The 27,659-nt window shown below is 44.6% G+C and overlaps 2 protein-coding genes across 7 annotated transcripts; one reads left to right on the top strand and one right to left on the bottom strand.

The window, feature by feature from the left end:
- Nucleotides 1-884: 884 nt before the first annotated feature.
- sympk (symplekin) lies at nucleotides 885-14,639 on the bottom strand. 5 transcript variants are annotated; one of them, XM_018736416.2, is made up of 27 exons: nucleotides 14,506-14,639; nucleotides 12,638-12,751; nucleotides 12,469-12,534; nucleotides 12,205-12,258; nucleotides 12,023-12,096; nucleotides 11,626-11,752; nucleotides 11,196-11,445; nucleotides 10,797-10,967; nucleotides 10,423-10,662; nucleotides 10,189-10,340; nucleotides 9,947-10,097; nucleotides 8,664-8,907; nucleotides 7,979-8,129; nucleotides 7,397-7,632; nucleotides 6,854-6,935; nucleotides 5,904-6,017; nucleotides 5,503-5,650; nucleotides 5,221-5,381; nucleotides 5,022-5,130; nucleotides 4,795-4,895; nucleotides 4,109-4,199; nucleotides 3,835-3,936; nucleotides 3,463-3,650; nucleotides 2,587-2,763; nucleotides 1,801-1,887; nucleotides 1,522-1,704; nucleotides 885-1,266 (listed from the first exon to the last, which is right to left on the bottom strand). In XM_018736416.2, exons 2-27 carry the CDS (start codon nucleotides 12,740-12,742, stop codon nucleotides 1,099-1,101), a joined length of 3,732 nt encoding a protein of 1,243 aa, XP_018591932.2. In that variant the 5' UTR covers nucleotides 12,743-12,751; nucleotides 14,506-14,639; the 3' UTR covers nucleotides 885-1,098. The 5 variants fall into 5 exon arrangements, with proteins under 5 accessions (XP_018591932.2, XP_018591928.2, XP_018591931.2 ...); XM_018736412.2 differs by lacking the exon at nucleotides 14,506-14,639 and adding an exon at nucleotides 13,313-13,412; XM_018736415.2 differs by lacking the exon at nucleotides 14,506-14,639 and adding an exon at nucleotides 13,313-13,412 and having other exon boundaries at nucleotides 12,638-12,747.
- Nucleotides 13,870-27,352, top strand: LOC108924826 (heterogeneous nuclear ribonucleoprotein U-like protein 1). Of its 2 annotated transcripts, none has more exons than XM_018736418.2 (16): nucleotides 13,870-14,306; nucleotides 14,791-15,090; nucleotides 16,058-16,279; nucleotides 17,012-17,231; nucleotides 17,322-17,395; nucleotides 17,524-17,663; nucleotides 17,770-17,869; nucleotides 18,319-18,431; nucleotides 18,533-18,799; nucleotides 21,344-21,466; nucleotides 21,558-21,686; nucleotides 22,959-23,127; nucleotides 23,963-24,229; nucleotides 26,210-26,385; nucleotides 26,476-26,652; nucleotides 26,785-27,352. In XM_018736418.2, exons 2-16 carry the CDS (start codon nucleotides 14,838-14,840, stop codon nucleotides 26,923-26,925), a joined length of 2,571 nt encoding a protein of 856 aa, XP_018591934.1. In that variant the 5' UTR covers nucleotides 13,870-14,306; nucleotides 14,791-14,837; the 3' UTR covers nucleotides 26,926-27,352. The 2 variants fall into 2 exon arrangements, with proteins under 2 accessions (XP_018591934.1, XP_018591933.1); XM_018736417.2 differs by having other exon boundaries at nucleotides 17,009-17,231.
- The last annotated feature ends 307 nt before the right edge of the window (nucleotides 27,353-27,659 follow it).

The raw sequence follows: 27,659 nt of genomic DNA, 5'->3' as shown, positions 1-27,659 counted from the left end.
AAGATACTTACCCTAAATTACTCCAGTAAAATTAGTCAGCTAATGAAATGGGTAAATAATTGTAGGTAACATTATAAGTCCCTTTGGAAAAGCGCCAGATAAATGTACCGGTCTTTTAACACTTACGATCTGCACTCTTTGAGTCAATGGTTGCTGTTCAACTGAATGTCAGAATGGACAAACTTACAGGATGTAACCTGAGCAACTGGCGGTACACAGCAAAAACAGTGTGATGAACTGAAACTTAATTTGCAAATTAATTTCAATTTCAATGTAGCTCAAAACTACTAAAATGGTAAAAAACTTTTTATATACTTATATCAGATGTTTTTACAGAATGTAACCTGTAAATAAATCAAGGTGCATCTATGATTAAAAGCTTTTATTGACAGTGTAGATAATAAAGCTGAAACTGGCCAGAGGCTAAGAAACACCACATTTGCTTAAAAGATGATGCACGCAGCAGTCAGGATTGAGTCAGGGGCAAAGATAACGCATATTTTATTTTCAGTAATTTTTTTTTCAATGTGCAAAAAAGTAGAGTATTTTTGTAGCTTTATCTAAGGCTTTTACAGCACTTAATATTTTGAGGGACGTGTACTGTAGTGTTTAGTGACAGTAACTAAGCTGATGAGGCACTTGACTTAAGAAGAGTTCTGGTCCCAAAATTTCAATATATATGCTGGAATCGAAGAAACTGACCAGAGATCTACATCTTCAAAAAACTTGAGAAAATAACATGAATTCCATGTTTCCATTTTCATTTCTTTCATTTTTTGGATTTTATTAAAAGAAATCCAAGGACTCCACTTACAAATTCTTTGTTTTATTTTAAAGTCATCATACTCAAACAGAAAAAGTCCTCTAAACATATACATACAAAAGTAGAATTAAGTTTCCACTTTCAGATACACAAGAACATTTTCATTGAAAAGGTCTTTGAATTGGTTGTTCCTTAGAGTGTTTCTGTGAGAAAGCCGAACATAGAGCGTTAACACCAGGCCTTTCTTGGTTCAAATAGTGCGGCGTTTCTTATTATTCTTTCCCACCCTGATTCCAAATTCATTTGCGATCCGGCTGACTTCTCTCCCCATCTCTTCATTCTGCATCCGCCGTCCCGGTCTCTGCTTCCACACTATTGTCTTCCATCACTTCTTTAGACCGCTCAACCGATGGCTGCGACTCCATCGCAGCCTCTTCCATTGGCTCATCTGCCTTCTCCAAAGTCTCTGCAACAGAGCTTTCATCCACCTCGAGACCCTCCTCCTAGAGAAAAGTTCCATATATAAAATTTTCATTCATTAAATAAGGTTCAAGATGTACCGAGTGGTATATCTCTTCAAAAAGTAAGATGTTCTTTCAACGCAAGGATTAAATGACTCATAGAAACAACCAAGATACTCTCACTAAAATTTGAAAATGCATTTATTAATCCAGCATGTCTAAAAATGGGGGATTTAACACCTCAGTGACAAAAGGTAGACCATGGCAGCTTCAGATCTTTTATAAAAATATACTGACCTGAGGAACCGTGTCTGCATGAGCGCTCTGACTGGCCAAAGCTGGCTCTCCTTCCTCCATGGGCTCCTCCTCGTCTTCCTCGTTGGCTTGAAACTGCACGACCTGTGAATCTGTATCCTTCTGGGTCACCGGCAGGGTTTCTGTTAACACTCCCACTGCTGGCCCCGAACCCGGATACTCCATCTGAACAGCACAGGAAACCACGGACCGGGTGACGTCAGGGGTTTAAAATCGTGTGCCACGCAACATAGCTTGGAGGATCTAGCGCCTCCATCTCACCTCTCTGTCATCAGGATCAGCATGTTCAAGCTCCTGCTGAGTATTGGCCTCGAGGACAGCCATAATGGAGGATGGGATGCGGGCTTGCTGGAAAACCATATAGAGGGACACTGTGAAAGTGGGCTGGACAGTCAGACTGATGACTGTGCAAACATTTTGAAAGCAGAAAGCAATCCGGATTTAGTGCCAGTGACACCAGCAGCAGTACAGTTTATTCTGGCGTGAGCAGACTAATGGGAAGGAATCCAGTTATTCAACTAAATGCTTATCAGAAATGTCTCATATACACAATTTACAATAATTTTGATATGACAGTAATCTTCTCATACATAAAGTTTTATTTTAGCAAGTTAACTGGGTGCATGGATACTCAGTTCCCACAATGCAGTGCATCTCAGTCTCTCACAGCTGCTTGGTACAGTTTCAAAATGAGGTCTTAGTTTTCCATACGAGACCAAATAAATGCAATTCTGGACTGAGCAACTGTAAGTGGTATTAATAATGGCAAACTGGATGAGTGAAACACCGGAGAACAAATGATAGGAGTGAGCGTACTAAAAACAGTGTGATATTCCACTAAACCACGGTCACAAGTTGTATGACGAGCCCAAGGAAGACTGAAGGAGCTGTAAATTGAGACATGTGAGTGTACAGTCGGTTCACCGCAGAAAGAACTATCACGATTGTAAGGCCTTCCCTGGAAAGGAAGGAGGAAGGCCGTGAGCCGCACAGCTGACGGTTCTGTGCTGCGGCGCGTGGGGCATTAGCTCGCCGCAGAGCGCTCACCTGGTGCGGGGTGAAAGAATGAACGTGCTGCAACAGCGGCTCCCTCATCTCGGGGCAGCGCTCAAACACACTGGTGAGCTGCGGTGGAGGCAGCTGCAAGAGCACGTTAAAGGACTGTGGCTTGGTGCGCTGGCAGCACTTGACGAAACCCTCCCACACTTTGGGGTACTTCCACACCTACACACACGTTAAGACAGTTAATGCAGCACATTAAGCGCAAGTGTCGAATTCGCTTTCTAGCTGTCTGCGTGTATGTGGGTTTTGAGTGGTCAAATAATCTTTTTTAAATAACGGAGAAAACTGTTAATACCTCAGAAGGCTGAAGAAGTCAATACACACTACAATGCAAATGACTGAAAATAAAGTATGTCACCTCCATAATGGCATGTAAGCATGTGAAATGGCTGCCAGCTTCAATCGAATTTAAACTATTATCTACACAATCAATAAAAGCATAAAATGACAGATGTCCCACCATTTACTTACTATTAAGGTTATGCAAAAATTCAACACAATTACTGTACATAAAAAAAAACAAACTTTGTAAGACTTCATCTTCACATTTTTATTAACTTCAAGCTACTTCTAATTGCAAAAACCGTGCAAGTGAGTTGAATGAAGGGTGTCCCTCACTCCTACTGTTTCTGCTGCATTTATTTCATGTTTCACTGCCAACTAATGGCTGAGTGTGGAAGTGCAACTAACTTTCACTTTACTACTAAAGACAAATTTTACAAAAGAAAAAAAGAAAGCCATTAAAAGAGGTAATAAAGTAAGAAATTAAAATTTGTAGTCCAAACATTTACAACACAAGAACCAGTGTACACTGATTTACAGTTTGTGGGTCCACAGAGGGGCCCATGTGTACTGACAGACCTGCTTGAGAATGAGGCGTGACAAGATGTTCATGACGAAGCCGCCCAGCCGTGGGTACATCGTAAGAGACTGGATGACTGTGCGCATCAGCAGCATAGGCAGTGGGTTCTGTTCCATCAGCTGTTGCATCACCACAGCCAGGACCTCCGACGTGTACACGTTCTTCTCCGCGAAGCACAGGTTGGTGGCTGCGTGATGCAGATGACATACTGCATTGGGCCTAAAATTTCCTAACATTACCAGACTATTTACACAGCAGGTGATCTCACCTTCAGCATCTCGCTAGAGCAGTGAAAAGCCACCGCAAAAAATGACATGTAAATGGCACAAGCTGGAACGGGGAATGGGTGCGGCTGGGCAGTGCCCGGGTACCTTTGATGATGGACTTCATGTCGCACTTGCTGGTATCGATGTTGTGCAGAGAGATGAGAAGCTCTCCTGGTGTGAGAGGAGACATCGACGAGCTTCCTTCACCTGCAAGGAAGCGATCTGTTACATTGCTGTTACACACACTGCCCTCAAACACCCCGTCTTTTAACACGGGTTTCATCAACAGCACGTTGTCCCCTGATCCTTACTGGACCACAGCTCACACACTAAGGTCTACGCAACCTGACACGCACTGTTGTAGGATCGGAGCCCTTACTGTGCTGAGTCCCCAGGAGGCGATTGAAAACTTCCTTCACCACAATAGGGTTGAGCTTGATGAGCTTGGGCAGAGCCTGAATGACCTCTTTCTACACAAAAATTAAAAAAAAAAAAAAACTTAATAAAGTACACATTAAAAAAAGCTGAAACAAGTTTTTTTTGTAATGGCAGTGTATTTTTTTTTTACGTTTATCCTGTGGGCCTTATAAAAAACACAGCTTTTAACATATAATGTTATACAATTCCATATTATATATATATATATATACACACACACACACACACACACACACACACACACACACACACACACACACACACTCTGTGGTTTATTCTTTTATAGTACTGTCCTGTGCTATTTCATATTTCTCCCAGATGTTCTAGAAGCTGGTGGTCATGAGGGTCAAACTCTTGAAGCAGTAACAGATTTGTGGAAGGTGGGTGCAAGGTGTGTGTTTTGGCTGGACAGCAGTATAGGTGTGTAACAGACTGGTACAACTGAGGTGCTACTGGAACTTGTGTGCACTGAGAAGGAGAACCTGGAAGCAAGAGCAAACGCTGTAAAACCAAGCCTCCGTGTCTCATTACTGGAGCATGAAATAATAAAGTAACCAAATCCAGCGGCATCACAGTTGAGGCACAGTTGAGATGAAAGTTGCTGAGGAGCCCTAGAGAGGGCGATACCTTCTCCAGTCCATTGATCACAGGGATGAGGAAACGGACATCCGGCACCCGTTTGTGGTACAGGTCCCTCACCCTCTCCACCAGCTCTGGCGACGGAGGGACTGCAACACACGCACACAGAAAAACACATGTCACTTGGTAGTTGAGCTACATGTCCGTTCCTCCCTTTGGCATCACGCTCAGCTAAAGCAAAGTCACTGTCGACGCGTGGGCTTGTGCCGCAGTACCTTTGTCAGTGAGAATGTGCAAGCAGCGGGTGACCAGCGTTTCTGCTCCCTTGGGGCAGTTCTCCACGAGCAGCAGCAGGTCCGGCGAGTTCATGCCCATGCCCCGTATCTGCGGCACACACAGCACATGTGAGCGCGCGCTGGAATGACAGTTCTGCCCGCGCCGTTACCGGCATTAAGCAGGAAGCAGGGGGCTTACAGGCTGCTCGATCACACGCAGGATGGTCCGCTTGATGTCGGCGATGGCCTCTGTGTAGACAGACGCCAGCTCGTGGACCAGACGGTGATTCAGGGGCAGGAGGGAGAGGTAGAGATACAAGCACTGCTTCACTGTCTCCTCTGTCCAGGGCGAGGCCACCTCTGCAGCAGAAACATACACGAACAGTCAGGGCACCACTGGTGCGAGGATCTGCTCCGCCACGCATCATTCCTCACAAGGGAGACTCGATCTTGTCGCTGCACGGCCGGCCCCGGCCCGTACCCGTGTCCTTGTCGGCCCCGAACAGCAGGGAAGGTGGGTTGGGGTGCACGAGCAGCTGCATGTAGTTAAGCGCAAACTTCTCTATGTAGTCCCTCAGCTGGTCCCTCTCATACAGGCGCTTGATGAAGGTGAGGGCGTTGGAGCGCACCTGCACAGGTGTGGGGTCAGACACTCAGGGCACACAAACACCTGCTTGTAACCTAGAGCATATTCTGTTATTCCCATAAACAATCCTTGTCGGGTTCATTCTAAAACGCTACGGTTAAACATTAATGGTCTCGGTCTGTACAACGGACAGTCGGAAAAGCATTTAACTGCACATCATGCTAAGTACCGTTGCGTATGTGACAAAACTTGAACTTGTATTTTGGGGACGAGGCGGTTAAGAGCCTGAGAATCACCTTGTCCTTTTCATGGGAGCTCAGATCCAGCAGGACGTGCAGGTACTGGAACTGCCGGGAGGGCCGCTTCACTATGAGCTCCTTCAAGGTGGTCATGCCCAGGTACACTCTAGACTGCAGTGCGTGCACGAACACACACACACACACACACACACACACATTTTTGACCATGCTGCTAAACGAGCCTCACCCTAACCAGACATTATTATTACTATTATAACAACTTTTCATTGCATTTTTTTCTTGACTATTTTGTTGAAAAAATATTGAAGTTACTTCCCCAAAACCATCTCAATGTGTGGTAATCGAACACTGACAGTTTTCCTCACTTACAGACTCCATTGTCTATAATACTTAACTTCCTTCCTTAAAATATAAACATTTTAACATTTCATTATTTTTGATTGTATTTTCTTCATCTATTTACAAAAAATTGTTTCCTGTGTGTGTCATCTTGTTGGAAACACAATAGATGTTTATGGGATGAATCGGTCAACAATGAACGTTAAGCAGGAATATGTGGAGATTCACTAAGACGACAAGTATTTTTATTTTCAGTATTTAAAATTTTAAATTAGTTTTAATGTTTTCAATTTAATTGATTTAATGCAGCTTAAAATTAACAGAAAACGTCACAGTATATTATTCATTTATTATTGCTACATCCAAGACTTTTGCAGAACCCACCCACAGAAATAGAGTTATGTCTTGTGCTAAGCTTTTACTGATTGTGACATAGTGGTTAGATTTACAAAGAGACTTCTGGGCTTAATTTTGCTTGAAAGTCAAGGGCCCAGCACATTAAGTATTAGAACTGTTGAACAAATTTAGCTGCACTGGGGAGGGGGGAAAAAAAAAAAAAAAAAAAAAAAAAAACATACGGAAGTAAAGACTAGGATTAATAAGTTGAGTTTTGCCAAAACCAAGAGTGCTGGAGTATGTTTACTGACCTCATCCTCACAATAACGGCGGATGACTTCCAGGGCAGACTCAGTGATCAGTGGTGCTTCCAGAACCAGTTTAGTGAACAGTCTGGGAGAAACCAAAGAGAGAAAGCATGATGGGAGTGAGACAAGGAAAGTTACAGCGGACTGACACCAAATGGAGTTGGGGTGCTTGTCTATAAGTCACACCCAGAAGGAAGCCTAAAGACATGGACACCAATGGGTTGAGTCTCAGGGGGCACGGTGGAACAGTGGGTTTGGCTGGGTCCTGCTCTCTGGTGGGTCTGGGGTTCAAGTCCTGCTTGGGGTGCCTTGCGATGGACCGGCGTCCCCTCCCCCTTCAGCCTTGCACTCTGTGTTGCCAGGTTAGGCTCCAGCTCAGGCTCCAGCTCGCCACGGCCCCACTCAGGACAAGCGGTTTCAGACAATGCGTCAGTGTGTGGGTCGAGTCTTATAGGATTATGACCAAGAGCTACCAGGGTATATGGATACTTGGCTGAGATACGGAGGAAGAATGCATGAAAGGCTGAGCTGTTCTCCAGGCCTTACCCATCCCTCTGTTCTGGCTTCTCCTGCAAACCAGAAAGCAGGGTGATGAGACAGTGGTCATAACTGTCCAGGGTTCCAGTGGGGAGCTGACTGAGGTAGGTGTTGTACTCCTGGTAAAGGAGTGAGAAGGCCAAGTCACAGCGGCTCCGAATGTCCTCCAGGACAAACTCCAGCACTTCCTCTTTCATCACCCCATCAAACTGGGTCACCAGTCTAGAGAGCAGCTTCACACGCACCTTTGGTGGAGAAAAAGGGCTCTTCACTGGATTTACAAACAAATTAAATTTTAAAAAAAAAAAGACCTACAGCTCCAGCTGTGCTCCTAAGTTGAGCAGCTGACATCAATTTAAGACAAGTTCTGTTCCAGTCTATAGTAACAGTATAGTAGCACTAGTAACAAAGGTAAACATAAAAGTGCAAAAAAACTTCAGAAAAGGTTCCTTTATTAAAAAAAAAAATTCTTTAGAAATTCATTTTCTATTCAACATGCAAATAATGCAAAATGAATTCATGAGAGTGAAAGGAGCTTTGAGGAAGATGCGAGAAAGACACAGTGATGTGTCCATGGCCCGCTACACTTACATGGGCCATCCCACTGCGTGCAACTGCTTTCTCTGCTTGTAATATGCGCTTCACACTCATGTTAGTCAACTTCTCCGTTTGGACCTCGGTTAAGGGCTGGATCACGTCAGCCAGTCGGAACACCTTCTTCCGTCCGCTCGTACCAGACACTCTTACGAACAGACATGGAAGTTCATATGAGAATGACAAACGGTACATAGCACTGTCAGCACTTGGACGTCAGTCAAGACGGCTTGGTTTACTAGATCACTTTCGGAAACAAATCAGGGAAAAAAATATTTAAACTGAGTTCTCGTGTTACAAACCTTGAAGTTACTAATTTTGAAAGATAAAAACATTTTCCACTCTGCTTTTAATTGTATTTTCTCCACTCACTTGTTAAAAAACCTGTTTCTTCCAGAGCAAACAACATGTTAGTTGGCAGTAAGGAGCACTCAAGCAGAAAATTAGCGTGGGACGACTCGCTTCCACCACGAAACACTACGAATCCAATAGGATTTTGTGATTTGAACCTGCAACCGCTGGGTCCAAAGGCTCTAACCATTACATTATATATTGAATATACTGAATAAATGGAGGGATGTGACATGTAATTCACCTGGATGTAAGGCACTCAAACACAAACCTGACACAGACATAACTGGTTCAGGCCAAACAAGATGCCATTATTTGGAGAGGTTCTTACCTGGTCTGTGAGGAGGGCAGGATAGGCTCAGGCAGCCTCTTGACCTGAGGTGTCTCCTCTGTGTCGCTCAACTGGGTCTTCCCACCATACCCTCCCAGCACAGAGATGGCCTGTCCCAGGGACACAGCGGAGACCCTGCGCTTGATGAGTTGGTCCCTGGAACTGGGCGAGGACTCCATGCCACCCTCTATCTCCACCCCATCCTTCCCCGTGTCCTCATCCCGCAACTTAGACTGTTCTAGACCTGAAAGTGAGACAAACGGCAGCAGGGAAGATGTGAAAAAGTTAACACTTGACCCGGAAAGAGTCGTAAAAGAACTGGACTTTAACAGAAAGGCTGCGGGTTCAAGTCCCAAAAAGGGCTCTGCATAGTACCCTGAGAAAAGTACCATTCACCCATGCATGACTGGACCGTGGATGAGCAGATTTTGGAATGACTCAAGAGTCCAATTTTCACAAATGAAGGAAAAAAGGGGAAAAACCACTTTATTCCAATATTTGAAACAGTTTACTTCTAATAAAATAAAAGCATTTTACTATATACATAACTGTATTAATGTTATTGTTCAATAATAAATAAATAAATTACTTTTTAATTTATCTTACCTTTTGTCCAAAGTCAAATACAGTGTTAGGTCCCTTACACCAATTAAGCCATTTATACAGCTTGGTCATTTTTACTGGAGCAATTCAGGGTAAGGACATTGATAAAGTACACTACAGTAGGTGAGACTGGAACCAGCAGCTCTAACCGCTACTCTACCTCAGGGCCCTAACTATACAAATGTACAGTAACCTTGCTGCATCGTGCATCTTATTTTAACTTATTGTGCAACATTTTGTTAAAATTTTCTTCAGGCAGGAAAGCAAGACTCCTATCCAGTTAATATGGCATTTAAAAAAAAAAAATACTGTGTTGGAATGAACAGTCATTTGCACGACTGGAAACCTCCCCCTATTAGTTTGGTCAAGCAAGGAAGACCAGCACATAAAGTGAGTCCAGGAAATCATGGTGGGGCATAAAATGTGAAATTATAAATCCCGCTTATCTTGAACACAAGTCTATACTTTAATGGATCTCAAAATCCAACTCCCCTTCCCCCCCAAACTCCAGTTATTTTCAGCATAACAGGTCATCCCATGCCTAACCCTCAGCGAGGGAAGCAGTGCATCTTCTGTACCAGGAAAGCATTTACTAAGGAAGGCACAGGCCACAAACTTTGGATGGAGCTGCAGCCCATGCACATTATTAATAAAAGATTCACTTTAGAAAATGTCCTCACCAGGTCCAATCCCAGCAGAGGTCATCTGGGTTGCCATAAGCCTGGCCAAATGTTTGATCTGGGCCTCCGTACCAGCTGACTCTACGGGGGTGTATGTGGCTTGGAAGGAGGCGGGCATGATGTCGGGCAGGTACACCATGCTGATCAGCACCTGTTCACAAAGGGGCATAGTGTAAACACCATGTTACAATTGAGCGCACAGTGCGTCGCACCGGCGAACCAGCTCGTTCACTATGCCGCACCAGATTGGCCACGTTCTCGGGGGACAGCAGCGGTAGCAGAAACTCGGCAGTGACGTCAATGGCGGACTGTGTCCCGGGAACCTGTGAAGGCTTGGGCACAGAGGCCGGGGGGGGCTCCTCCTTGTCCTCATCGTCCTCTATAAGGGAGGGCTCTGAAGATCACACACAGCTGCCATTATTACACAATAATTAGGGATTTTGTGCATGACACATCAGAGAAGGACCGCCACTAACCAATCTTGATCTTCTTGCCCTCGGTGTAGGGGTCGTGTCGGGCTCTCTTGCGCATGTCCCGTGGGGCTGGCGTGCACCGAGCGATATCGCTCTGCGTCATGCCCAGGTCAAGCAGCAGTGTGCTGATCTGGCCCTGGAACTCCAGGCTGCAGGGGTGCCGCAGCACTGACACCAGGTGCAGCTTCAGATTCTTCCGCACGCTGCTCACCTGAGACTTGGCCAGTGTCGGCGGCAGGTTGGCTGGAGGACCATAAGAGACGTTCGCGCTCGTATGACGCAGTGTGTACTTGGGACAGAAACTCGGTGCATTTGACGGTCTGCTTCCTGACACTTTGACGCAGAAGCGCGGCTCTGTGTGCAGTGACTCGACTCACCGTGAAGAGTCTCGTAGGCCTGCACCACCTCCGACATGAACATGGGCCTCTGCCGCGCCACTGTGGCCAGCGAACCCAGCGCAGTGGTCAGGTTGATGCTGGAGATGGCTGGATGCACCATGAACTTGAGAAGCTGCTGAAGAGCGGACTTGCCTTCTTCACGAAGTGCATCTAAGTCATTTCAGCATTATAAATTTAATGTATAGTCAGTTATTTGACTTTATTCTCAGTGACATTTATTTTAGGATTTAAATTATATTTCAATGCAGAAATGTCACTAGTAAACTTGAGAACAATAAAGGCTGGTGTTGAGATCCTGCAAAATTGAAGGGTATTTAAACCAGACAAACACCAAAAATTCACATTGATTCCTATGTGTGTTTCTGATGCTCCCCTCACCATAGCGAATGTAAGAATGGTCTTTTGGGATCTTATCAAGGCTGATGTCGCCCTCCTGCCGACGCGGCGTATCAGAGTCCACGGTGCGAGGAGAGAGGGTGATGATGAGCGACTCTGTGAACTTGATGGCGTGAGTGCGCACGCCATCATTGTCCGAGTCTAGTAGGGCCAGCACATCTTCCTTCATCTGCGTCACCATGTCCCAGCATGCCTCTTGTATCTCTGAAACTACCTTGGAACGTACCAACCACTGCCAGACAGAGAAAAGCCATCAAATTCTAGTAAACCTTTAGGAAACGGTGCCCACAAGTGAAAATATCAGTGAAGTAATAGAGGCAGTAAAGTGCAACAAAACCTTTACAGTTTCTGATCCCTCTCTGAGATTCTGGACGTGTGAAAGAATTAAAAACAGCACTACCAGGGCCAGTACCTGGAGGGCAACTTTGTACAGCTGAGTGAGGGTAAGGATGGCCTTCTTCATCACATTTACACTTTCATCCTTCAGCAGCATGTTCAGGTTAGCAATCAGCTTCAGCAACAGCTCATTATCCCTCTTACTGCAAAAGATCAGCAAGAGTTTACATACAACAGTGGTAAAGACAAACGGAGCATCTTGTGAACTGCATAAAAGACAACAGAAGGAACGCACATATTTCACATACTGAACACGCAACTATGAGACTAACCTATAAAAGCTAGCACACAACACGAGGACTTAGAATAAGGGGTTCATAAAATTGATAAAATGAGATTAGCAGCACATTCAAAAAAGGCAGAGAAAGTAGAATGACCATCTGCAATTGACTACTCTGCGGACACACACTCACCATGCCTCCTCGATGAATCCAATTACAAATTTCCGAACTTCCATTGACTTATCAGTCTGGAACGCTATGATCTCCTATCAAAGAGTAGCGCAGAAAGGAAAAAAAGCAGTACATTCACAATTAAATGTGTCGTTTAAATCTTCACTAGGATTCCCAAACACAGTGAAACGAAAAGCACTTACATCTAAAAAATTGTCCAGCAGGGAGGGGTCCTTGTTAATGATCAGTTCTTGAACCTGTACAATCAACAGAACAAATTATTTTCTACAAGTCCCCCATCATACTAACATGATGAAGCAAAACATGACAGTGCACGCACAGACACTCCAAACCAAGACACCTGAATCCATACGCGAAGAAGCCTTTTATTAAGATGAAAATTACAAGGCACTACTTTCAAGAAACAATGTGAATCCATGGATGCCAAATAGAAGCCATATGCAAACCTGCTTCAAAACTGTGAGTTTCTCTTCTGTAGATATCAGGGCAGCTTGGTTCAACAGGTCAACAACCTGGGAAGCAGGGATAGTTAAGGCATTTATGTGCGAATATGTAAAAACTGTACGGATCTGGCTCTACGTCAGTGTGGCAGGAGAAGAAGTAAGCTCCTCATACCTTCTCACTGGTGGTCATATCAATGGCAGTGTCCTCTTCACCAGTGAAGAACTGCTTGGCAATGCTGGTCCTCGCACCTGCGCTTTCCCCAGCGCCTGACGCCATCCTGACTTTCTGACATCACCCAGACCGATCACAAGAGAAAATACAGAGAGGTGAAGCAATCATGCAATAAAAACAAAACACACACAATACTGGAGCTTTACTCCATCTGCTATGTAAGGTTCACATCTGTCAAGAATAAATCATCATCATCATCATCAGTCTCTGATGACAGCAAAATTTACAGTTATATAACTCATTTAAAATCACTTGTTCTGATCTTACTTACAACAAGTTACCTATAGCCCTGCAACACGACGTAAATGGAAGGAGAATGTTTCTATGGAAAACAACTGCGAATTTGTAAAAAAAGGAATGTAAACAAGGAAATACGTACTCAGCAGAATAAAACTTCTATTTTAATAACTGTTAATATAACAACTAACTGTTATCCACAAATTGAAAGCCATGATAAGTCTTCAAACTTCAAAGAAAACACGAAACTGGAAAGTAGCTGAGGATGATGATCATCATGAACCGGGACTTCAACTAACATAAGCCTAGTAACAACTGCATAAAGAATAGTAAGGATACAACTGAAGCTAAAAACAGAGAAAAATGTGGTTATCCAACCTAGGTCGAAGAAAGAATCTTTCTTTTAAGTATATTTCAGATACAATCAATTGTCGGGTGAAACAACCAACTTCGAGAAGAGCGCCATGTTCATTCAGCGACAGCAGGAAGCGGAAGTACGTTTCTAACCTATGGGAAGGTAGCTTTTAATGCTGGGAAATGTATTTTTCACTGCGGAAACGATTGTTGTTGTGATCGGTTGTCGCTTTTAATTAATGGTCATTAAATGATAATAACGGTACTTCATTTCGCCACCCTGTGTGTTCCCTTGTTCATTGCTCTTTATCACAATGTTGAGAACGGTACTTGATACGAATAAATTGAATTTACCTGAATTGAAATGTAATGTTTTTTGGGGAAGTGGAGTTTTTACAGATGACTAATTATATATTTTTTGTATTAATCGGTGGGTATTTTTCAACGACAGGAAGTGTTCATTTGTTATGGGATTCATTCAGGAAACACGGATCCACACGTCAACCGATGAAACCGTGCTTTGGGTCGGTGCTCCCGGGCGAGGCCACTATCGCTGGGAGGCCCACACAGCTCGGCTCAATTGAGCGTGAAAAAAACTACACGGCGCCACCTTGCGGACTCAGAACTTAAGATCAGGTGTTGGCATCGGATACAATGGCCTGCAGGGCAGATCTATATAGCTCGTTTTGACATAGTGGAAATTAGTTATCGTGACAAGAAACTCTTTTGCAGTTAAAAACATAAAGGCCTTCTCTTATTCACAACGCTCCCAGGAAAACGCCTCTATTTGGACCAGGTCACCTGGTGCCATGGCGTCATATTTTGGTGTTCAGAGCTTAATTTCATTGGACACACGTCTGCGCTCCAAGGTAGAGTGACAGCCGCTCTGGCCAATCGCAGATGAGAAGGTGAGCGTCACAACATGTAATGGTCGTGGAGGAAGGCGGGGCTATCGTCCATTTTGTGGAGCGAATTCTGTTGCAGCATCGCAGGGGAGTTTGCAAGGTGGCGAAATCAGGTATGGGCAGTTTCACGCATTTTGATCAATATCAGTTGCTATATGTGGTGTAAAGCAGTGCAAACAAGTGCGGCTAGTTTACTTTGTGTACGGTAAGTTGAGCTTGAGGCGGCGGCAGCAGCAACAGCAGGCTGAGCAGCAACAGCAACAGCAACAGCAGCAGCAGCAGCGCCGCGGCTGGTGAAGCGGGATCCCCTACCGCGTCGACTGACGCTGTTGGCGCTTAGTCTCCGCTCCGCTCCTCTTTGTATGAAGTGTTACTTCGATAAGTTTGTGTTGAGGCGAAGAGTTACGCGGGATGGTGCGTTTGGAGCGAAGCACCACGCCGGAGCTCGCGCTACTAGGCTGCGCCGTGGCGCGAGCAAGAGAGAGAGAGAGAGAGAGAGAGAGAGAGCGAGCGAGCGAGCGCGCGCCTCCCGCTTGTCTTGGCGGGCTCGTCCGGTTCGCTCGTTCGCTCACTTCCTTCCTTGTGCGCTTCCCGCAGAGCTGAATCCGGGCCGTTCCGTCGCATCCATCTCTCCTTAAACCACCATGAGCGCCATAAACGTGAAGAAGCTCAAAGTGAACGAGCTCAAGGAGGAGCTCCAGCGGCGGGGCCTGGACACCCGCGGCCTGAAAGCGGACCTCGTCGACCGCCTGCAGGCGGCACTCGAGGCCGAGGCCACGGGGGAAGGGGCTGAGGCAGGGCAGCTGGGCGCCCAGGAGCAGGATGATGAGGGATCCGAGGACGGAGCCGGAGCCCAAGCCGGGGACGAGTACCAGCAGTACCAGGACCAGGACGCAGGTGCGTTTCTTTCTATTTCCTTATGGCGGATTGCGAGCTCTGGCCCGGCCACATAGTTAGTGTACTGCACGTACGGTACGGCCTGTGTGTTTCTCAGTGCAGGTACGCACGGAGGGGGCGGGGGGTTCGACCCCCCCAGCATCAGCAGCCCTAAGGGTAGAACCCAAACCCTGATCCTCACCCTGCTGCTGTGTGTCTCCTGCACTAGTAGACTAGTTGCTGATCTGCTTGTCGGCCAGGAGCTTGTGCTGAGCAGTACGAAGAGATTGGTGCCAGAAGTGGATTATAGGAGCGTTAATACTGCACTGCCTGCATGGTCGCTGCTTAGTAAACAACACCTTTTGTTATTTTGTTTAAAAATAAACATCACTTCAGTGCCGTATATGTTTAGTCAGGGGTGAATCGGGGAAGCAGGCAGTGTCCTGTTTAGGGTCAACTCGTTGTAAAGTTACATTTCTGACACTACATTGTATTGTTGTCGCTGGGACAGCCGATCGGATCGGGCACCTGGTAGCGTAGCGGTTAGACCTGCTGCCTCTGGATTCAAATGTCGCAGGTTCGATCCCAGCCTCCGGCTCTATTACCCGAATTGCTCCAGTATGGGTAAATAGTCATTAGCTTGTAATAACTGTAACCTTAACATTGTAAGTCACTTCATCAGCTAAATGAATAAGTGTAAGCTGTATGGGACAGTTGGTTTCCTTCCCGTAGGCCACTGTGTGGCAGAAGGAACCCTTCTTTAGGCTTCGGAAAGTACGAGTGCTCACCATAAGTGAAATCCCTTCTACCCTTCCTTAGCCGATGCATCAAAGGTTTTGCAATTCTGCTATTTCTTTGCAGGTGTAGCCATTTTCTGCCTTTTACTGTAAGGGCTATCCATGTATTTGCATGAAATGGGTTGTTTAACTGGGTTCCCAAGTCACTGAAATTGCTTTTTTTTTTTTTCTTTGTTTTTGTTTTGATTAAGATGAGGGTGATGAGGAAGACATCCAGGTCCCAGCAGAAGAGGAGAACGGGGAGGAAGGAGAAGCGTATCCAGAGGAACCCCCTCAGATGGGTTTTGGCCAAAGTGACTTTGCATGTGACGAAGCCGCTGAATCTTACAAAAATGAACCAGAACCAGAACCAGAGCCGGAGCAAACGGCGAGTGAGGAGCCGGAAAAACAGTTACAACTTGAAATCAAGACAGGTAAATTGAAGTTTAACATCTGATATTAGTTCAAGGACTTGAGTTGTGTGTCTCCAGTGCTTTTCTTGACAATGAATTTAACAGCATAACTTTAGAATTTAAGAACTGGTTCAGTTTCATGAATTTGCTCATCTTCCATTGTAAACATAGTACTACAAAACTGCATCATAGAGGAGATTATAAAGTGGGCATTGTTCTCATGAAATGAAACACAGAAAACAGGTGGTGGTGTTAAGGAACTTTGTTGCCAAAAGCAACATGACTGTTATACAGTTGAGTTAATTACTCTGAAATGCTTTAATTAAATAAAACCAAGTTGTGTAATTGGATCTGGGATGATATTGTAACCTCTTCAAGTTTCTTTTGAATAAGTGTCTCATGAACTGTGCTAACAATGTAATTTACAAACTGTAATGTTCAATGTATAATGTCGGTTTAAATCCTGTTTAAATTAGCACAGTAAAACCTATCTTTTGAGTGGTTCTGTTCATCTGTCACTTCCTTGTACCTTATTTAAATTTTGATCCGATTGTCCATTAGATCAGTACTTGGTTACTAAGATCAGTGGCTTAATTTCTACACAACGCTCTTTTGAAGACCTTAGGAAAATTATGACATTTGAATAGCTTGTTACTGTATTCCAAAAATGTTTTGTTTTTGTTTTTTTTTTTAAAAAAAATCAGTTAGTGGAGCCGGTTGTGTTGAAACTGATGCATCATTCTTCTTCAGAAGAGTTTGAGGTGAAAGAGGAGTTAAAAGAAGAAAACGAGCCACATTACCTTGAGCAGCAAATGCAGGAACAGCCAGAAGATGTCAAAGAATGGGAAGGCATGGAGGCTCAGATGTCGGCTCATGTTAAAGCTGAGGATGACATGAATGCCCCCTATAGCCGTAAAAGACCCTACGAAGAGACTCGTAGCTACAGTTATTACGAGCACCGTGAGGACAAGAGGTATTTACTGCCAAACTTCCTGAATTCCCACGTTCAGTTTCTTTGCCTCGTTTTAGACTGTGTACTAACTGTGGTGCTTCGTTTTACCAGGTCGCGCTCACCCCAGCCCCCAGCAGAGGAGGAGGAGGAAGATTTTGATGACACATTAGTTGCCATTGACACTTGTGAGTTCATAGGGCCGTTTGTGAATCCGGAAGGGCTTTGGATTCATGGGCAGCAGCTTTGTTCAAGTACAAATAGCCAGAAGGTTGAGCTGTCAATACTTATGTACGTGTTTTATGTTTTGCAACAGATAATTGTGACCTGCACTTCAAGGTGTCTCGTGATCGATACAGTGGCTACCCTCTCACCATAGAGGGCTTTGCGTACTTGTGGGCAGGAGCTCGTGCTAGTTACGGTGTCAACAAGGGTCGTGTCTGCTATGAAATCAAGGTAGCCAAGAATTATGTACCTTTTTTGTACTTTTTTTTTTCTTGAATGCTTCATGTGTGACTGATATTCTTGTTTTTATTAAGCAACTGTCTCCTTTTCCTTTTAGATAAATGAAGAGATTTCTGTGAAGCATTTACCCACAACTGAACCTGACCCCCATGTGGTACGCGTGGGCTGGTCCCTGGATTCCTGCATGACACAACTTGGTAAGAGACGTGGCCTGGATATGTTTGATTATAGTGGAAATTGTGAAGATGCGGGACTTCTAAGGGAGTTCTTTCCCTCTCTTAAGAAGTCAGACCACTTTATTTTGAAGTTGTCTTGTTGAAAAGCAAACCTGGGTCAACACATAGTTAGATGCTTATTGTTCTTTGTATGTATTGATTCTGAGAGCATTTTTGAGTATTTATAACTATTTAAAGGGGTGCCATGTTTGTTATGAACAGAATGTAAACTTGTTCCAGGGATGTAACTTTAACATAAGTCTAGGAAAGTAATAATCGGCTATGAAATTAAAATGGCACCTACAAAATCCCATTACAGACAATATCTACCTTAGGGAAAATTATTGTCCTGTACAAGTATAATGGTCAAAAATTACCATCTACATGAGAATGTACTAAATTTAAATTGTAATTTATCTGTGCCCTATCAGGTGAAGAGCCCTTCTCCTTTGGGTATGGAGGTACAGGCAAGAAATCGTGCAACCTCAAATTTGAAGATTACGCTGAGCGATTTGGCGAGAATGATGTCATCGGTTGTTATATAGTAAGTGTGTTTAGCAAAGGGCAGCTGTATTTTACATCTTCAGTCATTTAAATTCACGGCTCATTTTCAACTCATGCTTGATGCATTTGTATTTCTTGTAGGACTTCGAAAGTGGAGCAGAGATAGAAATATCCTTCACAAAGAATGGAAAGTGGCTGGGTGTCTGCTTCTGTGTCAGCAGAGAAGGGTTGGCTGAGCGGCCCCTCTTCCCCCACGTCCTGGTCAAGAATTGTGCTGTCGAGTTCAACTTTGGGCAGAAAGAAGAGCCGTTTTTCCCCCAACCAGAGGGCTACACCTTCATTCAGGCTGTGCCAGTTGAGGAGAGGATCAGAGGAACTGTCGGACCTGCTACAAAATCTGAATGTGAGGTGAGCAGAGCTTGCAAAGTAAGGTTTCGTTAATTTAGAAGTTAGTCATTTTCATGTTAATCATCGTAACGCTGAAGTTTGTGGCACCTTAATCACAAGCGCTTATTGAGTGATTAACATCACGCAGTTGACTGCGACACACTTTAACATCAATGCCATTATTTTGGGCCATGCTGGCTAATGCTCACTTTAACAACCACGCTCAATTGTCTAATGGTCATGTCTTGGACTGGAACTGTGTGACCTACCAGTAATATTGGGCCCTACACAGGCAGCACAACTCACACACGTGCATTTCTTACTGTAGTACGATAGGAGGGGAGAGGGGAATCATTTGCAAATAATTATAATTGTTACTGTAATTGCTTGAGCGTCTTTGTAGTGTTCACTGCTTTGGTCTTTTTGGTGCTACTGACCTCTTGCTCAGAATGGAAAATGGCTAAAGAGAACTCTTGTAAGAAAACCTGACTATCACTCACCCTGGGGAAGAAACTAGCAATCATAAAACACTCAGAGGTAAAGCAATATCAGCTTTGGCTCGTAAACGCAACATGGCACAGTATACAACCTTTAGCATCCTCCAAAGGAAGGACAAGTACCTGAAAAGCATGAATAGAGCCACACCTATGCAACCAACATGTGTAAGGTATGAGAACCACAGTGTGGTTGTGGAGATGGAGACCTTGTTGGTAGTCTGGATTAATCATCAAATCAGCCAGGATGCTCTACTCCCCAGTGCAACCATCTGTGCTAAAGCCAAGTCCTTGTTTGATCTGAAGGTGAAGGAAGGGACCAGTGTAGAGAGGGATTAAGCACCAGTTGGCTGCTACAGTTGTAAGAAGAAAGTGGTGTTATGCAATTCAAAAATGCAAGGTGACTTTGGTAGTGCTGATCGTAAGGCTGGAGACTGTTACACTGAGCGGCTGAGCAAAATGAAACCTGGAAGAAGGGTTTCGGCCTGAACGAACGAGTCACACTGTTGCTTGGGGGTAATGTTGCTGCCTGTAAATTGAAGCCATGCATGATTTATCACTTTGAAAAACCCAGAGCCCTGAAGAACAAGCCATCGGAACAAGCTACCCTTTCTGCCCACTTCAGGTTGAACAAGAAGGCTTGCATGATGCAGGTGGTGTTTGACGATTGGTTCAGAAACTGCTTTATTCCAGAGGTCAAGGAATAGTGCAGGAAGATGATGATCCCCTTCGAAATTGATAATTTTGGACAGTGCCCCTAGTCATAGTGCAGGACTTTGAGGTTCACCATAGTGTTAAGGTAGTTTTTCTTCCTCCATTCTTCAGGCTATGGACCAAGGCATGCTAAGGGTGTTTAAGGGTGTCAGATTTTTATCCCCCCCCCTTTGCTATGGCTATGGATTCTATAGGACTCTTCAAAATAGTTGATTGAACTGACAGTCAGGATCGCTACTGTCTTGGCTGGAGTTCCTTCTTGCGTCTTGGCTATTGCCCTGGAGTCACTCTTCATGAATGTAAAAAGACATCCTGAATGGAAGCCTATGAACCAAATTACTTTTCTTTACTTCATATAAAAACTTTATTTTTCTAGTAAGTTATGCATACTTCAATTCTAACGGAAGCAGAAATAAGGCCATTGATTCCTATGACTGTTAAAGGCTTTGACATTGAAAGACAAGGATTAAATTACAAAGACAACAAAAGGAGCTGCATGGGTGTGTTAAGTTGAAAAGCAATTACTATGCGGTACCTACAGAAACAAGGTGCGTTTACCTGCTTGCGGTTTTCTAGTATGAATTTTGACTTATCAGGCATTAGTCTCGGGCAACTTAACTCTTTATGGGCCAAGTACAGTTGCTCATTGAAGGAATGCGACACAGTGGGAGTTAATTCGGTCCACCATTCAACGTAACAGAACAACAAATTTTTTCATGGTCAGGTGTTTAACTGTTTAGTCAAACAAGGTTCATTTGTGGTATCGCGCATATTAGTTTACATGACTTTATGATACTGCTGCATGCTGTTCATTGGAAGTCACTTTAGAGAAAAGCATCTGCTAATCGAACAACGTAGAACAGTTTGTCTGATACCTTTCTTTGTTTTTACAGCCTCAGATGTGTTAAGGGATTCAGCAGTTCTGAGGGAGACAGGATTGTACTGTATGTGTTGGTTTCAGCAACATTTTGAGTTCACTTTAGACTTGTTTGGAACACAGTCCAGGTTGCTTGACACCCAAGCACCCATGTATAAAGAGATCTGGATTGTAATCAGCGTTCAAATTGCAGGTGCGTCAATCGTAGAACCTGCGACTTTATGATGTGCATTCAGAGAAGCTCTGTTAGTCTGCGTGCAGCCTGTGAAACATTTGGAAAAAATGAATCATTTTCATTTAAGCCTTCACATTTGGGCATCAGAACGTTGTTAAAGTGACCAGTCAGTGGCAACAGTGAACGGACCCCTCTGTGTCCCGGCCTCAGGAGGTGTGTGGTATGTGTGCGTACAGACAGCACCTGTGGTGGGACTGCTGTACAGAATATGTATATCCAAAGGTTTCCTATGTCTGTGTTGCTAGATGCTTATGATGGTGGGCCTGCCTGGATGTGGAAAGACCACGTGGGCTATCAAACATGCTGAGGAGCACCCTGAGAAGAAGTTCAACATTCTGGGCACCAACGCCATCATGGAGAAGATGAAGGTCAGTGTTGAGGGCATTTTCCCCTCCCGCTCCCACAGGTGAAGACGGTAGAGTAGGAGCGAAAGCTGAACCGCTCTGTGTCTCTGTTCAGGTGATGGGTCTGCGTCGCCAGCGTAACTATGCAGGCCGCTGGGACCTCCTGATCCAGCAGGCCACGCAGTGTTTGAACCGGCTCATCCAGATCGCGGCTCGCAAGAAGCGCAACTACATCCTGGATCAGGTAGTGACTCCTCTCGGGAACCGCGGCGCCCAGAGCTCTGGTGTAGCCTTTCTCCCAACTGCTGTTGATGCTGCACTCTAGTGTAGGAGAAACCTTGATCACTCTCTTGTTTGAGTTCACCACTCTTTGTCTTCAATATGATGTTCCTGTTTTGTATATCAGAGAACCCATTACTTGTTTTGCTCACGTGACAGGAAAATGCTATATCGTATCTGTTCTCATTTCTCAGTATTTTTATTTTTGTATTTTTTCAATTGTATGTCTTGTTGAAATATTTTTCCTACACTGTACAAATAGTCCATGTGAATAGTAAGATGTTGAAAACAAGTAATCACTGCCTGGTGAGTAAGAAACACACCTTCTGTTGCTATGTTAATGGTTAAAAAAAAAAAAAAAACCAAATGCACATAGCTTTTCTAAAATAGCGTTCTATATTAATATGTAGCATATGGAACTTTTGAATGTTTTATTTTTAAAATGAATGAACTTTGAAGGTAAGTGGCAACACTAACCAATTTCAGCTTTCCAGGGCGTTGTTCTTCGTGTTCTAAGGTAGGTAAGGTCTAACGGATGCGCCCCAGGTAACCATGGCTGCTGTGAGTATCCGCAGGTAGGTACTGAGTGTTTGTTCTGTCTGTGGGGCTGACGTGCTTCTCAGCGGCAGGTAGGTACAGGTAAGTGAGGGGACCCTGTAGGGCAGGAAGGAGCACGTCTCTCTCAAACATGTGCGCACACCACACGCTCACTGCTTCCAAGTAACCGGGTAAATAAGTGTAAGACTAATGTAAGTGATCTGTACTGCCGGTATTCATCACAATGAGGGCTGAAGATGTTTTAAATGTTCCATATCGTCATGCTTCAACTCTTCTGCATTGCTATTTAGTAACGGAACAAGCAAATGGGACGTAGACACCTTTTAATGTGCTGTGTTCACGGTACACAGTAGAGTTTTACGCTTTGCAGTTGTAGCTTTAGCGACTGAACGGTGAGAAGTCAGACGCACTGACGCGCACCACACTCTGCAGAGCAGGAATGAGCTTTGTAGTTCTGGGGTCCCCTAAAATGTGAACTGTTCCAGTAAAAGGTGTTCCAGCCATCAAGGTAAGTTTGTGGGGTTGTGAGAGACAACCGGTAGTTCCAGAACAGTAACAACCAAGAAAAACTCTCTCACTTTCATCGTTGCAGGATTCCAATATCCCTCCTATGGAACGCAAAGCCGTAACAAAAGCAAATAATGAACAGCTTCTACTTCTTTCTTGTCACCATTGCTAGACAAATGTATATGGATCAGCCCAGAGACGAAAAATGCGTCCTTTTGAAGGTTTTCAACGCAAGGCTATTGTAATTTGTCCCACGGACGAGGATTTAAAAGAGCGAACGTTAAAGCGAACTGATGAGGAAGGGAAGGATGTACCCGATCATGCTGTGTTAGAAATGAAAGGTAGGAATTTCATGGAAAACCAACAAAAAATAAACAACAAACACAAGATCTGTTTTTACTCTGTTTTACTGTTTTTATTTTATTTTTTTTAATCGAACTTGGAAGACCCCCTCCCCCACCCCACCCCCATTCCTCCCCCTTTAGTTGTTCCTCTTGCCAGATTTTAAAGCTTGTTTTTTGTACTCTTTTTGCAATTAGTTCCATCATTTTGGACCTCGTTTCTACTCTGCTTCCCTTATGTAGCACTGCAAACTGAGGGCAAAAATGTGCCACTGAGCTCCACCTGTAGTACCGGGTTTTGGCTCTGAACCTGGACAAAAGTGTCACAGGAAATTGGAGGTTAAATTGCTCATTTATTGATTGCATGGTTACATCCAGCTTTTGGGTTGTTTTGCCTGACCTTATTCCTGCTCGGGTTTGTCCCCGAAGGCGAGTGACACCTGCAGCCGCTCACTCGAAGGCTCTATGAATTTGTGGCTCGTCATTGGTTTTACGTGCCATTTGAGCAACGCTTGATTTGCAGTGACCCTTTGTTACTGTCCCCTTTTTCTTTTTTGAAGTCTGGCATTATTTTCCATTCGTTATTACCCACCCCCTCCCTGTCCCCCTTCCAACTTTCCCTTCCTGAACTGGAGCAAATATTCCCTGTCCCTGAAGGAAGTGTTTGCTCCAGCCGTGTTGCGCCTACTACCACACTCGACACCCCTTTCCCCCCTTCAGTCTTTCTCTCTGTGGCTTCCGCTCTCTTCTTCTCCGTGGTAATTGTGTCTCTCTGTCCCCCGTTGGCGCGCCTTTGCTCGTCCTCACGGCATCTCCGCACATCTGCCTGCCGTAGCCAACTTTGTGCTCCCAGAGCCTGGCGATTTTCTCGACGATGTGACCTTCGTCGAGCTGCAGCGCGAGGAGGCCGACAAGCTGGTGAAGCAGTACAATGAAGAGGGGCGCAAGGCTGGGCCCCCCCCAGACAAGCGTTTCGACAACCGGCAGGGCGGCTTCCGCGGCCGAGGAGGCGGCTATCAGCGGTACGACAGCCGTGGTCCGCAAGGAGGCCGGGGCGGCTACCAGAACCGTGGTGGCACTGGAGGCGGTGGCTTCAGAGGGGGTCAGTGTCCTGTTGCCGAAAAGCAGTTTCTGCTTGTGCGCTCATGTTACTTCGTGTTCTCTTTCGCACAAACACAAACAAACCTCAGTCAGTTGTTTATTTGCAGTTACACTGGGCATTGAAATGCTTGTGACGAGGCTCAGATTCACACATTGACAGTTCAAGCACGTACAGGGCTCCAGACAAAAAAAAAAATCAGTTAAGGAGCCATTAGCTCCTATGGGGGAGGAGAAACAGCACCAAATTATTTTTTATAAGTGCCACATAAGATTGAACTGGTAAATGTGAGGCAACCAGCGCTAGGGTCTTCACTGCAGAAGGTGTTCGTATGGCACGGCCTAACTCCATACCGATGACTTTCAACTCACGCTTGCTTTTGGGGCTGAAATGCTATGTTTTCCATACTAGCTGTAGCAAGTGAGACTTTTTCAATCATTGGAAGAGACTTCTGAACACCTAGCATAGCTAATTCCAATCTGCGTGGCATACAATGAAAGGAAAGAGATCTATGACAATGAAATTTGCACCTATTCCACCTGAAGCGCCCATGTTAACGCTGGTTCCACCTGCTCTGAACGCTGTAATTTTTGTCTGCCACCAGTCATGATTAGTTTGTTTAGCATCATCAAACAAGCATTTTATTTTATCTAATACTCCATGTGCATGGCAGTGTTCAAGCTCAGCTAAACCAGTAAACCGGTTCACTGCTATACCTGCAGAAATGTGCCTGCAGCAATGTGCAATAACATTGTCTTTCCCAGAAACGTCTGTGCCAAAGTCAGTGATAATGGAGATCTAATTCGCTGTCTGAGCGTCAGTCAGTGCTTGTTCTTTAAGCTCTTCTGCAAAGCATCCTATAAACTCAGTACATGCGTCATTGTCATACCCCTTGCACACACAAAGTCCGTTTTAAGTTCATAAGTAATATCTGAGAGGTAAATTTAGTGAAAGGCAGCTCTTCACATGCGATCATATAGCTGTGCTGAATTTTATTTTTAGCTCCTCCTATTCTTTTCGTCATGCAGTTCGCATGCACGAGATGCTGAATGCGCTAACGGTGTTTTTTGTGGAGCACTCTTCACGATAATGTGATCATGTAATCGTGAGGAGTGCTCCACAAAAAACACCGCACAAAAAATTTTGTGCTTTTGACTGTTGCCGTGTTTTCTCGGTTATCTTTGAAATGGTTTGTTCCGGTAATTAAATCTGTTTTTTCCCCGTTATTTCTCTGCCTTCTAGAACAAAAGTCACAAAATGTTTGTGTCTCATGATCATACCTCAGCCATGAAAATTCTTGAATCCAAGAAGTTTTGAAATGTCTTTTGGCACTTCTACTTAGGTGTTTATTGACTGACACGGAAAGATGATCCTCTGTGTGTCGGTCGTTCTCTCTCGCATGCTGACACAGCGAGAGCCTGCTTTTTTTTTTTTTTGGGACAGGCTTTGTCTGACGCGGAAAGGCGATTCTCGCTTCACCTGTCTATTTTGGCACTCTAACTCAGTGAAACTTTCACGTGCAAATTTTGCAATCATAACGTGTAAATTTATATTGTCACCAGTGGCGATCTTAGCAAAAATATCACTCGCAAATTAATATTTTTGGTTGCAAATGCGACCATTTTAAGTGCAGTCCGGAGCCCTGACGTGTTAGACATGAACAAACATATTTAGACAAGAATGGTTGAAATGATGCTGCAGTGTAGTAGATAAATGAAAACTCTGGTGGGCAAATGGCGTAGTAAGAGTGATGTGCTAGTAAGGCAGAATACACACAAGTACAATAAATAGTATGTAGTAAAAGTAAACGGTAAATACCTGGAAATAGTCGTGCTGTTTTTGTAGTATTCTCTTCGCACATAGTTGCTTTATTCTTAACTGTAATTAAAGTTGTCGTCTTTTGCAAAGTTGCAGAGCATCAGACGCATCACATTCCTTGTGGGTGCAAATGGGCCTGGGCTGCAGCCTGTTATGTTTCTGCAGGTTACAGCCGCGGTGGATACAATCAGAACCGCTGGGGGGGTAATCGTGACGGAGGCTCCGGTGGCCGAGGCAGCTACAACCGCAATCAGTCGTCTGGAGGGGGCTACAGCTACAACCACCAGGCGCCCTACAACAAGGGAGGCAGCGGGGGTGGTGGCGGCTACAGCCAAGCCCAGGTAAGCATGTGGACCGTATTCGGTCAACTGCACGACACCCGATCCGTTCGGTCAGAAGATCCTCCAAATCCTTTGTGTTTTCCCTTGTAGCCGCAGAGTTACAACCAGGGCTACAATCAAGGCTACAACCAGGGCAGCTACAACCAGAGCTACAACTATGCCAACTATGGTCAGTACCCCGGCTATAGCCAGGGCTACAGCCAAACTCCCGCTGCCCCTGGGCAGAGCTACAACCAGCAGCAGAACTACAACCAGCAATACCAGCAGGTGAACGCGCCCTCCAGCTCTCTGGTCGACACTAAAACAGTGCTGGATCTTCCTGGATGGATAAAAGGCAGGTGTTTCCCCTCACTGATGATTCTGTTGCACTAACGGAGGCCCCTCTCCTCTTCCCGGCAGTACGCGCAGCAGTGGCAGCAGTATTACCAGAACCAGAGCCAGTGGAACCAGTACTACGGACAGTACGGAAACTACGGCAGCTACTCCGGCCAGGGCACTCAGAACAGCCAGGGATCCCAGGGCTCCCACAGCTCCCAGTAGCCTAGCAGCAGCTGCCCTTGGGGTTCTAACACACAGCAGTTTGTTTTTGTCCATCTCCTTTGCCGTCGCTCACTCGCTCTGCTCTGCATTTGTCTCTCCGCTACGACCATTTTTCTTTCCCCCCTTAGCTTTAGAAATGACACCTTGAGTTGATCGTCAGTGTGTGATTCTAGCTACATTAGGTCTTACAGAATTGTGCAGCTCCACTAGATGGAAAGTCCACATATTTAAGCAGACATACCTGACTTATGTAGTGCAACAAGTTTATTTTAATTTTTTTCTGGCTAGCAGTTTATTTCTATGCATCAGACCAGATGGAGGCATTTGTAGAGATGGATCATTTTGTTTTAAATCTTTCCTTCTGCCAGATAAGGTGTACATGTTGGGTCATAAAACTCAAGATTTTTTTTTTTTTTTTTTTTTTTTTTTTAAAAAGATGTATACACATTTTGGAGGTTTCCACCTGGGCCTCTTGATAATTCCACAAAAGGTAGCTTTTGATTTGATGTTGATTTTTCTTAGGTATATTAAAATGAAAGTATGGAATGACTTAACACTTTAATTTGTATTTTGTGCTACTAGTATCAACATTTTGTGATTGTAAAACAAATTTGAAACATCTGCTTTTTAATGTACCATTTTAAAGCTGTTAAATCTCTCAAATGAGCGTATTTTTTCCCCCCTTTTCCTGCAGTTTATTCTGCCAGTTTGTAGTCTTAACAGGTTTTGTGTGT

Source organism: Scleropages formosus, chromosome 3 (genome assembly GCF_900964775.1).
Source record: "Scleropages formosus chromosome 3, fSclFor1.1, whole genome shotgun sequence".
NCBI lineage: Eukaryota > Metazoa > Chordata > Actinopteri > Osteoglossiformes > Osteoglossidae > Scleropages > Scleropages formosus.
The sequence above is the reverse complement of the archived record's forward strand: the minus strand, read 5'-3'. Positions and strand labels throughout refer to the sequence as shown.